This window comes from Chiloscyllium plagiosum, unplaced genomic scaffold, assembly GCF_037043375.1.
Source record: "Chiloscyllium plagiosum isolate Xiang-an unplaced genomic scaffold, Cpla_swu_hap1 HiC_scaffold_8, whole genome shotgun sequence".
Classification (NCBI taxonomy): Eukaryota; Metazoa; Chordata; class Chondrichthyes; order Orectolobiformes; family Hemiscylliidae; genus Chiloscyllium; species Chiloscyllium plagiosum.
In genome coordinates, this window is record NW_028270146.1 from 52,819,549 (window position 1) to 52,832,611 (window position 13,063).

General features: G+C 35.8%; 1 protein-coding gene across 1 annotated transcript in view; it reads right to left on the reverse strand.

The window, feature by feature from the left end:
• Positions 1–1,788: 1,788 nt before the first annotated feature.
• The window catches only part of map4k5 (mitogen-activated protein kinase kinase kinase kinase 5), a 192,339-nt gene continuing 181,064 nt past the window's right edge, over positions 1,789–13,063 (reverse strand). The window contains exons 30-33 of the mRNA XM_043697612.2: positions 12,629–12,721; positions 11,438–11,508; positions 6,782–6,837; positions 1,789–3,212 (exon numbers count right to left, since the gene is read on the reverse strand). Coding sequence (XP_043553547.1) covers positions 3,125–3,212; positions 6,782–6,837; positions 11,438–11,508; positions 12,629–12,721 — 308 coding nt within the window. The 3' untranslated portion in view covers positions 1,789–3,124. The remainder of the gene's footprint in view (positions 3,213–6,781; positions 6,838–11,437; positions 11,509–12,628; positions 12,722–13,063) is intronic.

The window sequence follows — 13,063 nt, forward strand, 5'->3', positions numbered from 1 at the left end:
GAAGATCTGAAACAAAAACTGAAATTGCTAGAGAAACTCACTGAATCTGAAATGTTTACTCCATTTCGCTCTCCACAGATGCTGCCAGACCTGCTGAGTTTCTCCAGTACTTTCTGCTTTTGCTCCCGAAGATATTACTTAGCTTGGGGTACTGGGTTACTTGTCCAGTGATGCTACTGCTACATCACTGACTCTCCCTAGTTCGTAATGCAGGCTAACATTTTTTGAAATAAATCTCTGACTTGTTTTTGAATGAATCAGTAATTGCTCTTGTCTCCTTTACTAGGGTGCCTGTTCAGTATTTTCTAATCAGTTCTCTACTTGGACAGTTACAGAGATTGATAAATTCTTAATCTCGCAAGAAATTAAGGGATGCAGGGAGAGTGTGGCTAAGTGGTGTTGAAATGCCCATCAGCCATGATTGAATGGCGGAGTGGACTCGATGGGCTGAATGGCCTTACTTCCACTCCTATGTCTTATGGTCTTATCCACATAAGCTCAAGAAACAGCACTTTATCTCAAATGGGCACTTTATGACCTTCTCGACCTAAAATCAAGTTAACATTTAAATTATAATCAGTGTCCCACTTCGTGTTTTGTTTTCTTTCCTCATTCCTCTGACCATCCCTTTATTTTCTTTGCTTTTGGAGAGGAGCTTCTTTAGTTCCTGCCTTCACTCTTTTCCCGGACACATCTTTTATTTTCTGTCCCATATCCAGTTCTTTTATTTTTGCACAATTAAACTTGTCATTTTGTACCATGCCACCCAAGTGGTTAGAAAGGTTTTCCCTCCATACTTTTTCTACACTTTTCTTTCAAATGCTCAAAATCCATCACATTTCTCACTTTTCAGAGACACTTTGTAAATTGCTTTTCTCCTTACAGATACTGCTAAACCTGCTGAGTATTTACAGCAGTGTTTTATTTCAGATTTTCAACATCAACAGTTTTTTTTGGCAGAAATCAATAAATTGACCCATTTCAGGTATGACTGAGATATTAATTTTGTCTACCCAGTGGACAATTTCTACCCAAGTGGTCCAAATACATGCTCTCCTCCAAAACTGGTAATGGATACTTAGATACTTTTCTCCATTTCTAATTTATCAAGTTATTTAAACAAAGTATTTAAACATAGCACTCAAATTAGGCAAGATGGAAAATCAGCAATTTGAATTATATCTATTTTCTCTCTATTTCTAAGCTGAAAGCAATAATGAATCGTGTTTTATAATATCCAACATCAGAAAAATGACATTTTTATAAGTATTAGATGAAAATTCTGATAAGAATCAATCTTTTAAAAAATGACCATTATTGTCATGTTTGTATATTGAATCATTTAACAAATTAGCTCCTTGCTACTGCTCAAGTATAATATGCTAAACAGATCTCATGCATTTCACCAAGAAAGCTTAAGAACTTTAGAAGGCATGTAGATTTCTTAAACAACTGTTTTCATCAAAAAAAAAGTGATGCTTTCATAACATCATCAATTTGGTATTTACATGACTTGCTATACTTGATTGTGAATTCAGAAACTGTAAGCAAACTTTTTGTACATCAAATTCTAAAAATACAGATTAATTGCTAATGTTAAACTAGAGTTAACATACAAGACTGTTAGCAAAATACACAAAATTTGTACCCAGCTCAAGCAAACAGGTGGTAGGATAAAGACATTTTATAAACTTAAATCCAAAAACTCCTTTCAGAAAGAGATTATTTCCATTTGCAAGTTATAAAATAGCTCTTATGCACAAAGCAATTATGACATATAAATTTGAATCCATGCATTGAATGTTTTATTTTACATTATTTACAGGTAAATATTACAGAGCTACAATTAATTCATGTTTTTTTGCTACAATTAGTGTTATTCCACTGAATTAGAGTCTTTAATATGCATGACTAATTTTACATATATGAATAAAATTTGCTGAAAGATCTTCAAAATAACGTGGAGGCACAGATAACAGCCTTTCATAGGTTGAGGTAGAAACTGAAAATAGTGACTTAAAGATGTTCACTGCTTGTAACATAAATCATTTTCCAACTTTGAAGTTTAAAGAATAAATGGTGAAATGGGATGATTTTCCAAATTATTTAAGCCAGAAGATTGTGGAGAATAAAAATTAAAATTATCTTTGAAAAATTTACGTGTTTTATTTCATTTCATAAACTATGACTGCACGTGTATAAAAACACCTTTGCTATACACTATGTGAAAAGATTAAAATATGAAAAAATTCTAGTGTCGCATCTAAATAGATAAGCTTTACAAATTAAAAATTGGACAGAAAGTGCTTATATGGTGTCTTTGTACAAAGAGTGTAGGAGTGTAAGGTCGAAATTATATTCTACAATATGCTTCTGCATACAAACAGCTTATAAAGAAACATTTTCTCCCTTTCAGCCCCAAGCTTCAATAACATAAATGCAACTAAATGACACATTACCTGTTTTTTTCCCCACAAGTATATGATCTTTCTTACAATTGGCAGATTAATAAATAAAGTTTTTAAATATTCAATTTAACACTATACTATGGCAGACTTCAAGCTGTACACTCTTGTAGTGGGTGCATTAAAACTCCTATAAAATTGTTGCAATATTAGGCAAGGGAAGGTTTCCAAAGGCATAGATTTAGTACTCAAAGTAATTTAGACAATATACAACACAGAACATTATAAAGCACTAAATTTTGCTGCAAAATATTTATAAAACATAAGGTTTAAGAAGATAGTTATGAGAAAGTGTGGCACTTTAAGAACACTGCAGCATATTTTCATTATGAATTACTGTGCTTTTATAATTAGAAATTGGATCGTTCTAAATTCAGTTAATCATAGCTTTTATGAAGCACATTTGACATATCAGATCAACCACACAGTGGCTGAATATCTTAATAAAGCCATATCCAGCTACCAAATTTACTTCTTTGCTGAGAAAATCTACCTCATGATTGAATCAAATATTAAAGTACACCAAAAACAAGGCTACAGCAGTCACAGCCGGACTTCTATTTTGTTTATGTTTCCCTCACTGAATCTTCATATTTGGAAACTGTTGTGTTTGTCCCATTTTAAGGAACAGTCACCGTGATTAAGTTCCTTGGTGTTGCTTAGTAACTATTTTCGTGGCCAGCAAGGATGTAGAGATTGCTGTGGGCTGTAGGATTGTCCGTTGGTCGACTTTCTAGCACTACAACCCTGCAATAAAAGTAAACCATATAGTTAGGCTTTGTATTTTTCAATAAAATCCTAATTATATTTATAAAACATGATTGCCGGAATCAGACATTTTTCTTTCGAAGCAAGTTAATCTACGGTGCAGCAAGATTAAATGGAGTTTTTTAAAAAAAAAACTCAACTTGCAAAGGTTCATGAGCAACCCTTTCCTACCCTCATAACCTCCTCCAAGGGCAGGTATCAGTCTGGAATTCCTGAAGGGCTCATGCCCGAAATGTCGATTCTCCTGCTCCTTTGATGCTGCCTGACCTGCTGCACTTTTCCAGCAACACATTTTTCAACTCTGATCTCCAGCATCTGCAGTCCTCACTTTCTCCTCCTGGAATTCACTATAGAATATATTTCACTGAGTCTAACTATATTAAAACCATGTTAGGTTTGCAAGTTTACACCATTAGGTATTCCTGCATCTCTCACTATTTAAGGGGTGGATAGGTTTTTTCACAATGCCAAAACAATCATTTGCTGAAGAATGCAATAACAGCCTGGTACAACTTATTTTTTGCTTTAACTTCCTGTCAGGAACACTTGACCTATTGATATGCTAAGCATTGTAACCTCCAGGTGACAAACACTACGCAAAGCACAAAAACTAACATTCTTAACAAAAAAGGCAATTTTTCCCGAGGGCTATGTTGGAATTTGGGATTTACAAAAGTCAATTAATCCTTTTATCCATTCTCACTCATGTTCTGAATTGATTTAAGTGCTAACTCTTATGGTGTTTATATTTTATTAAGTTAAAGCAGAACTTGAACAGCAATGTCAAAGCACAGCAGTATTATTACCATTTTGCTTTGGGTCAAAGCACACAATATCCAATTGTGTATTATCACTGGCCATATCTCCTCTGGAGTAATAGGCACACCACTTGGAAAAGATGCTCTCCTCCGCATGCAGCCAGATTGATTCAGTCCAAAGAAAAATATTTCATTCTCCACAGACATCTCTCAACTCTTCAGCACAAATTCAGCTCCAAAAAGAGCTGCAGCAATATATGAAGTTGGCTTTCAAATGGAAATTGGGCATATAATTAAAAGGAGAAATTTTCAAGACACTGGTCAAAGAGTAGGAAAATAGAATGAATTGGACAGCTGTTTCAAAGATACACAATTGTGCAATTCAACAAGTCTCACTCTGCTGTGGTTTTGCGTCCCAAATAGAGGAGTACAGTTCACATTCAAAATCGTATAGGGTAGATATAGTTTAAATATATAAATTATATATTTAAAATTTGAAACCTCATAAGGAATGAAGACCATATGGTTAATCTTTGATCTGTCAGTTAAAATAATATTCCCATCAAGTTACAAAAGTTTTCAAATATAATTATAATTCTATTGAACCTGCTCACATGAAAATAACTGATTTACAGCAATAATTTACACAGTTAAATATTTCTTATAGTGTAAGGGATACTGCACTTAACATTTTTAAACATTTTAAAGCTATTATTTGCAGTTTGTTCTAATCCATCAAGCAGGAATATTCTATTTATTTCGAATCTCAGCTCAAATCAATTCGCTTAAATGAGGTATCTAGCTGGAAAATATATAGCTAAAATGTATTAATCTACCAGACTTGAAAAGTTAAATTGTAAAATTTAGATGAAATATATGGATTATCCCTCATTTTACCAGATATGTATGAAAGTAAACACATTATATATTATGTATGGAACAGTACATCAGTGATAAACCATCATGTCTGAAAGCAAGATAGCAGGTCAGGAAGACTTGAGCTATAATCATGATCTACAAATGTTTGGCTGTGTAGAAACATTGGAGAAGCCCAGTTCCTATAGGTCTAGACAGGGAAGAGCACAAAGGTTCCCTAAACAGAGTCAACAGTTCCCTAAACCCAGCAGTTTCAGACTTGAGAATTTTTAAACTACAAAGAGGCCACTATTAAATATCATCTCACACAAGTTATTCACTTTGTTAAAAGTTATCAAACTGTTTGTTTCATTTATTAAATTAAGAGTAATCAGCAAAAAGCAATCCCAGAAATAGAATGTTAAAGAGACAGGGTGCAAAGGAGGTTTAAAAACATGTTGCCAAACTGGACTATTTACAAGGAGAGACTGGACAGACTAATGTTGCTTTATTTAAAGCAAAGGAGATGAGCGGGATCATGATTGAGAAAATTATGAGGGCATTGACGAGATAGACAAGACGGAAGTTTTTCCCCAGATGGAGGGATCATTGACTGGGCAAATAGATTTAAGGTAAGGGGCAGAAGATTTAGAAAAGATGCGAAGAAAAACATTTTCATTTAGATGGAGGAGGAAGTTTGGAACTCTGTGTGTAAGGGTAGTAGAGGGAAAAACCCTCAACATTTTAAGAAGCATTTAGATGTGCACTTGTGATACCAAGGCATACAAAGCTATGGGCCAAGTGTTGGAACATAGAATTAGAACAGTTTGAAGGTTGTTTTTAAAAACAATGGTTCGAAGGGCTTTTTTCTATGTTGTCAACCTCTATGACTCTGTTAATATGTAAACAAAATAGTTTCACTGAGCTCAAGTTATGTGGCATTTAATCAAAGATTTACAGCAATTAAGTGGTGTAAGTAAACTTGTAAATCATGCAAACTAGGTACTAAACTAGTTCCTAAGCAAACACCTTGAATGACTTTCTAGTAGTAAATTATAGATTTTATTCTGCACTATGCATTCCTTTTATAGAAAATGCAATTGTTCCAATTCCAGGAGAATGCAAAGGGTCTGTGAGGAGTGTTTATATAAAATTGCTGTTGCAAGTGTCCAGTTTGTTCAAAAGCAATATCTTTAGGTTTTTTTTGTGTGACTACTTGCAAACACACACTTAATATGCAAAAAGGCCTGAGGTATACCTTTCAGGGAGCTGCACACATGCAACTTTATGAGAACAGTGATGTTGAATAAGCACTGTAGCTGTTTTATGACAACTACTATGTGCACAAGTTTACACTTTTGCAGCTGAAAATTGCAAGAGCTTGAGACTCAAATGAAAGCAGAGAAAAAGACATTTGAACTGACAGAATAAATCAAATTGCAGCATCGTCCCAATTTGGTATTTTATTTAAACTGACAAAGTAGCAATTACATTTCAGGATTGCTCAAAAACTGAAGTATTATAGAGACACATGTATTTCCCTATTCATTCTTCAAAAACAATTATCTTGGTTATTTGTGATAGTTTCAAAGATACAATGAACTTGCACGTAGTTATTCCACATCTAAAAGTAATGGGATGAAATGTTTTTCATATTGGCTACTTCTTGGGTAAAGTGGAAAAAAAGTACATAAACTGTATTATCAAACTTGGGTTTAGAAAAGCTGTCAGGAATGAGAGGATCTTCAGAGGTCATTTTCAGAGACAACAGCAAAATACAGAAGGAGAAAGTTATGTGCTGTACCTCTCTCTTTATATCTCTAGAATCGAAATATTTAACCTAATTGTCAAATGCTATAAAGACTGTATACATACAATAACTTAGTTTTACAGACAATATCTCTTTAATTAGCTAAATACATAATGGCTTCTTACCTATCAGATCCTAAGAGATGAAAGACTCTGCTTTTATCAGATATCTCCTGGGTAACCTGATTTGGAACATTCAGCAATAAATTAATTATATTTAAAATAATCCTCAAAATGGTTTTAAAACAAATGCAAAGTATGCACAGAGTGGACTGAAATATACAAGGTGCTGCAAAGCAACAGGGAGGATTTATCATTCAAGTTGGCTCAAAAACCTATATTCTTTTCATTTTTGTAGACTCCGTGCAAAATTGCAGTACTTTGTACAACAAATTTGTATAAAACAGTACAAAATATTACAAAATGTAGAAACCTGCAGTATTTGAACTGCACTAAATGATATGCTTAATCCCAAGATGTATAACTATTGTTTCTCAATGTGTGAACTAGTTGCTATTGTTTTGTTCAGTAATGCAACAGTAGTTTGAAACATGTAATTTTCTTTCAGAAGTGCTAGATTTTACTTATGAATTTGGTTACTAAGTTTTGTGCAGTTTAATAGTGCAAAACCAAATTAATTTCTATTTTAAACTGTTGTCCTCCAGAGAATCTGAAGATTATTTTGGTGTCTTAAGAAATACCAACACCCACTAGTTCACACATTTTGAATGAAAAGACCTGTTATCATCTATTGATCTGCGACTTAACTCAGAATACTGTCCATAGGGACAAGAGTTGATTAGCAAACAAAGCAAATTTGGATGTAAACCTAAAAAGGGTAGAGATTAAAAATATAGCAATAACAATTCCAAAACCAGAGTAGGAGACTTAAGTATAATTCAGCCCATCTCCAACATTATTATATTTTCAAGTACAGTATACACTGTGCACATGACTTATCCTAATTTGAATCCTAATGGAGAGTAAGTCATTAACATTTTGGATCTGATAATACAAGTCAATGATTTATCATCAAATGCCTAGAGTCCACTGCACACTCTGCTAATATCGCAAATGCCAGTTCAATAAAAGCAATTATACTATAGGTCATTCACAAACAATCTATTGCTCCCAGAATTAGATACTAACATTGTGTTTGTTGTTACCAAGGTGCTTGTTGATTGTTTACATTTCATCACTTCATTTGTATACACGACTTACAATGCTTTATTAAAACCCTTTGTGTTGACTAATCCTTCTTGGAAAAGGTTTGCTGTACATGAGTAAATCATTCCATAATTTCCATAAGCTCCAAATTAAGATCAGAATCTATCCTTTCAGAACATATACCCCCAAATAACTAATGAGAAAGTAGTAATAAAGACTGCTATATTACTCAAACAAATAACTTAGAAAAGAATGGAAAATATGTACACAAGGTCAGTATTGGGCTTGGCCATGATTCCCAGAAATCAATAGTGTTCACAGTTTTGAGCACAGGGAAACATTGAAGGGATTTGTTTTATAAGACACTCTAAGGTGTTCACAACAGTCTTAGTTATCTTGGTACAAAGTACAATTGCACATTGCTTATTGAGGCAAAGTCCTATCTTCACAATGAGGATATCCTTCATGTACTGAGGCACTTTCATTGTGCTAAATAGGCAGATTTCAAAGATATCTAGCAACTCAAAACTGGGCATTCCTGAGGCACTATAGTCCATCATCAACAACATAATTGTATTTAACTACAATCTGTAACCTCATAACTTGACATATTTCCTCACTCTACCCTCACATTAAGCCAAGAGATCAACCCTGTTTCAATGTTAAGTGAAGGACATCATATCACCAGGCATACTTAACAATAGAGGTATCAGTTTGGTAACACAGGATTACTTGCAAGCCAAACAGTGGAAGCAACATGCAATAGTTGGGCTAAGTGATCCCACAAACAACAGATCAGATCTCAGATTTCAGTCCTGCCGCAGTCATGAATGATAATGGACAGTCAAACAACTAACAGAAGGTGAGGGCTTTTCAAATATCCTCAATGATGGGGGTCTCAGCAAATGAGGAAGGAAAAAAAAAATCTGAAATATCTTCCACCAGAATTGCCAAGTGGATTATTTTCAACAGCCTCCTGCTGAGATCCCTGTATTTCAAATGCCAGTCTTCAGACCACCTGATTCACTCCATGTGATATAAAGAAATAGCTGAAGACATTTGATACTGCAAAAGCTACAGCCCTGACAACATTCCAATAGTAGTACTGAAGAAGTTTGATCGAGAACGTGCTATGCACCCAAGGCAATCTGTTCCAGTCCAACAACATTGAAACCTCCTAGACAATGTGGAAAATTGTCCAGGTATATACACTAAACAGCAGGACAAATCAGCCAATTATCACCCTTTCAGTCTGTTCTCAAACAAAGTGACGTAAAGGGTTGAAATACTATCAAGCCACATTTGCAAAAGAATAATCTGCTCTCTGATGCTTAGTTTTGACTCCACTACGGACATATGGATCCTGACCTCATTACTGTCTTGGTTCAAATGCAAACAAAGAGTGAAATTCAAGATGTGAGAGGAGTGTGACTGCCCTTGACATCAAGACTTGTGACAATGCTGTCACTTTAAAAGATTATTTTGTCCTTGTTTTTTTTTGAAGAGACGTCATAAAGGCAGGGGTGTGAGGAGTGTAGAGAGTTCAACAATGGAAGGGGAGCGGCCAGTTCTCCCAGTTCAGGTTTTTTTCTATTTTTTTTTAAAAGCTGTAGCAGTCATAAGATGTTAGAGTCTAGAAGAGTTGCAAGCTTCAGTAAAGGTTTCCTCTCATTTTTTCTGAAATTTCTCTCTGGGTGTTGTTCCACCTGCCTGTAAGCAGGTGTTTGAATTTACGTTTTTGCCAAGGGGTGTGTTCAGGGATGTTACAGTATTGGAACAATTAATTAGTAATAGTTACTGTATTGGATTAGTTTAGTTACTGTATTGAGTCCTGGTTAAGTTTCTGCATTAGAATAGTTAATTAGTAATAGTTACTGTATCGACTTGCTTAAGTTTTCCAATAGTTGTTATTCTAAATTCCGCTTTCTTTTGTTCAGGTGTCAGCTGTAGTGTTTAGATAAAGCCAGGTGGTTTGACCAGTTGCATTACACCTCGAACACTTACTTCACATCTGCCTTGAAAATAAGAAAATGTTAGGGTCTAAGCTACCTTCTTAAAATATTTTGAAGGGGTCTGGCCTGGTCCATATCAGACTATATCTGACAGTGTGGAAACAGGTCTTTCGGCCCAACAAGTTGTTAGAGGACAATGATTTCAGTGTCCAAACATCTTCAGCTGCTTCATCAATGATCTTCCATCCACCACAAGGTCGGAAGAGGGAACATTTGCACAACATTTAGCACCATTTGGACTCCTCAAATACCGAAATAGTCGGTGCTCAAATGCAAAGGCTGGCACAACATCCAAGCTTGGGATTATACATAGCAAGTAATGTTTGCATCACAGAAGTGCCAGGCAATAATCATTTCCAACAAGAGAATCTAACCAAATGTTCTTGATATTCAATGGAACCAGCATCGCTGAATGCCCAACTGTCAACATCCTTATGTGTGCGTGCACTTGCACAGGAGTATCCCATTAACCATAAATGACTTCAATCAGCTACACGAATACCGTGAAGGGGCTTTATGGCACATTTTGTGTTCCTATCTGAGCAATTTGGAGCATCTATCAGAGGGGCAAAGAGACTTGGCAGTTCAAGGATTTTTTCAAGGTAAACTTATGGGTTGAGTCAGTAGTTAGAATGCAATGATGGCATCTACTTTGAGAAGACTTGAATATAAAAGCAGGGAAATATTTCTGAGGCTCCACAAGGCTCTGGACAGGCCACATTTGGAGTACTGTGCGCCGTTTTCGGCCACATATCTCAGGAAGGATGTACTGGCCCTGCAGTGTGTTAAGAGGATGTTCACGAGACTGGTCCCAGGAATGAAAAGCTTAACATACAAGGAATATTTAAGGACTCTGGGTTTACACACAACAGAGTTTAGAAGGATGGCAGGGATTAAATTGAAACTTTCAGAATATTGAATGGCTTGGGCAGTGTAGATGTTGGGAAAATGTTTCCATTGGTCGGAGAGACTAGGACCCAAGGGCACAGCCTTAGAGTAAAGGAAGACCTTTTAGAACCCAGATAAGGAGAAACTTTTTCAGCCAGAGAGTGGTGAATCTATGGAATTCACCATCACAGAAGGCTGTGGAGGCCAGGGCATTGAGTGTATTTAAGACTGAGATAGATAGGTTCTTGATTGTCATGGGGATCATGGGTTACAGGGAAAGGGCGGGAGAATGGAGATGAGAAACTTATCAGCCGCGATTGAATGGCAGAACAGACTCGATGGGCTGAATGGCCTAAATTTTGCTCTTCTGTCTTATGGTCTCATGGGCAAAAGTCAGTGTCTCAATAAGATACAGGAGAAAGAATAAGTGTACATTTTTGCACATGGAGAGTGGAACAGGCAGTACATAAGGCCTCAACAACCACAGTTCTAAGGGGTTGCTTGGGGCTCGGGATTAGGGTGACAGCAGCACCAGCTCCTTGAGCGGATTGGTAAGAACACGTCTGTTCATGCTGAGACACAATATCATATTTGTGGTACACTGAACAATGGCATCATTTCGGAGAGACAAAAGTCAATAAAAATAAGTCCTGCAATAAGTAATCAAATCAGTCAGTCACTTAGCAACTGTGGAAGTAATTGTAGGTGGACTTACTTCATTTGACTTGAAGCTTTTACCCTGCATACCATGCTTCCAGAAAGCCAGTATACTATCCTGAAGACACACTGAGAAAAGAGGGGCAGGTCAAAGAAAGGTTTTTAGCATAAATAAAATGAAATAAGCATATTTGAATCTGCTTAGCATCTAGCTCTTGTTACGATTATAAGTCTAATTAGAAGATTTTCTCAATTCTAAACTACACAACTCAAAACTCCAGATAACTGCAATTAAAACACTTGCACACCAATATGTTGAGATTTTTCTCCGTAAAATATTTTTGAAGTGTCTAAATATCCAATTACCAAAATAAACATTTTGAGTCATTAAATTTTTAACAACACAATAAGCCATTATTTTATTCACAGAAGTATACCCACTTAGTCAAGGGATTGAAAGCTGTGGAGTGTCACAAAGGAGTCATACTTACTGACAGTATATATTAATGGCTTGGATAAGAAAAGTGATTTTGGAGGGTTGCAACTCATTTAAGCTCAATAGTTACCAGGAAAAGTATGAGAATTTAAAACTCACTTTAATCCTGAGTAACCTATCAACTAATCCCTGGTTCATCTTAACTTCAACAGATCAAACAACCTCCCCTGCAACTGGTCAACCACCCACACCCAGGTCTGACCCACTCTTCAATGCTCAACCTCAAGATAACACACCACATCCTGAATCGACCTGACCCAGTGGACTGCAATCCCCAACTCCACTGGACCAGACACCAAACAGGCCAGATATGTCTCGACTGATTCAACTCCCCTGACAGTACTACTTGACATACCACAAAACTCATTCACTGACCGATTACCTATTTCCCTCACCCACCTGTCACCCCAGCCAGGAAACTCAAGGGAAGTACCTATCTAAAGGTATGTATTTACCTTTTAGTGTAATCAGGATAGGAATTAGGATTTCCAATCTTAATTGGAAAATCTGGGCCCTAATCTCCTGAAGAGTCTATTCAATTTAAAACTTTCATTGAACCTACACATAGTCTTAGTCAGCCTCCGAAACCAAATCACTCATGTCCGAGCCCAGTTCTATTTGACCCCTCTCTGCCCAATCACCTTGGCCATCTGAAAACCGATTTGCATTCTGAAAAAACTAATGAAATGGATTTTGCTATAAATGTATTTTAAAAATAATTTTAATGCATTAAATATTGGGAAATTAACTTACCTACTGATTCAACGCAAAAGTCAAAACTTAGCTCTGATGCCAGCTTTTTGCTTGATTTCAATTTGCCGTGCAGATTTACAATCTTGACATTTTCTGAAATAGAAAATATGGCTATTCATGCATAAGTTATAATAATGTTATAGAAGAGCAGTGGCAAAAAAAAACAGTATCATGTAATAAAATCCATCTTGAACTTTTTCTGTTCCTAAGTAATCACAGATTCCTTAATTGAGTAGGAAGGACACCATCAGACACTGAGATTGTACAAAATTACAAGTCTCATGACTGCCAAACTTTGAGAATTTTTTTAAGATTCAGATGCAGGCAGTAGGGATTCTGGTTCCTCAAAAGACAACACTATATCGTAATTTTTAATAATCATTTGGTAGCAAATCTCTCCCCTATTGCCCTACATCATTCCTGATGAACAGCTTA